General features: G+C 49.1%; 1 protein-coding gene across 1 annotated transcript; it reads right to left on the minus strand.

Moving 5' to 3' along the window:
• Positions 1-378: 378 nt before the first annotated feature.
• Positions 379-792, minus strand: LOC145949905 (uncharacterized). The gene has a single exon (XM_083060811.1). The coding sequence runs from the start codon at positions 790-792 to the stop codon at positions 379-381; it is 414 nt and encodes a 137-aa protein (XP_082916937.1).
• Between the last annotated feature and the right edge of the window lie 499 nt (positions 793-1,291).

Genomic DNA, 1,291 nt, shown 5'->3' on the forward strand with positions numbered 1-1,291 from the left:
ATGCATAAGATATAAAGGAATGAGAAGCTCCAGAATCAAAGAGAATCATCACATCCTTACTAGTAGCTTTACCCTTCTCCTTCACACGATCATAAGAAGTAGAAGCTTCAGCCCCAGTTAAGGCGAATACCCTCCCAGCAGCAGCAGGTCTATCACCCCTCTGAGATCACCTCTTTGAGCACCCTTATTCGGTCTATTTCTGGCGGGACAGTTGGTTGACTCATGACCCATCTGATGGTACCTAAAACACCAGCTCCCCGTGTGTGGACAATCCCGAACAGAATGGGGTCTAGCACAGCTGTAGCATCTGAGAGTGGCACCTCCACCCTGTTTCCCATCTCGAGCAGCATCAGCAGGTTGCCTTATGACAAGACCCCCTTACTGTGGTTGGGGCCTATCATACGGCTTCCTCTGACTTCCACCCTTCTTGGACCCAGCTGGTTCCTCAACAGTCTTCATCACACGGTTGCCACCTTCCAACCGCTCAACAACCTTCGCCTTCTCCACTAAGGTCAGAAACTCCGTGATGGCCATAGGCACCACCACCCTCTTGAATTCTTGTTTCAACCCCTCAGCAATTTTTTTGCATTTCCAGGCCTCAAAAATTGCCTGCGAATAGAAACGAGCCAGATGCTCGAATCTCATCGCATAATCAGATACTGACATCCCTCCCTGGTGCAACCGCATGAACTCGGCCTCCTTGGCGTGTCTCTCGCTTTCCAGGAAGTACTTCTCAAGAAATACTCTCTTGAAGCACTCCCAGTCAACAACAACACCCCGAGCAACCAACATATGGTGGGTGCCTCTCCATCAATGTCCAGCCTCCCCTACTAGCATGTAGACAGCATATGCCAGCCTCCTCTCTTGAGAACATCCCAACACAGTGAAGATCTTCTCTAGCTCACAGATCCAGTGGTCAGCTACCTCTGGGTATGCATCACCCTTGAACTGCGGAGGATGGCATTTTCGGAACTCAGCAAGATCCCGACTCTCCTGTGACCCCATGGGTCTTGCTACACCAGCTACAACTCTATCACCATCCATCCTAGCAAAGTAGTCATTCTGTTGTTGCATAGCCATAGCCATCATCTCCATGGCATGGGCAATCTTCTCGTTGGTTCTAGTCATTGTCTACAAAAGTAACAGCACCTTCAGCACAACATTCAACAAAGAAATCAGCACAGCAAAGCAACACAACACAGAGCTCAGCACAACAAAAGCCTAAAGGAACCACCCCCATGGAGTGTCCACTAGACTCAAACTTCTCTGATACCATAAAAGTGTAACGATC

The sequence above is a fragment of the Cajanus cajan genome, chromosome 7 (assembly GCF_000230855.2).
Source record: "Cajanus cajan strain Asha chromosome 7, NIPB_CcT2T_4, whole genome shotgun sequence".
NCBI lineage: Eukaryota > Viridiplantae > Streptophyta > Magnoliopsida > Fabales > Fabaceae > Cajanus > Cajanus cajan.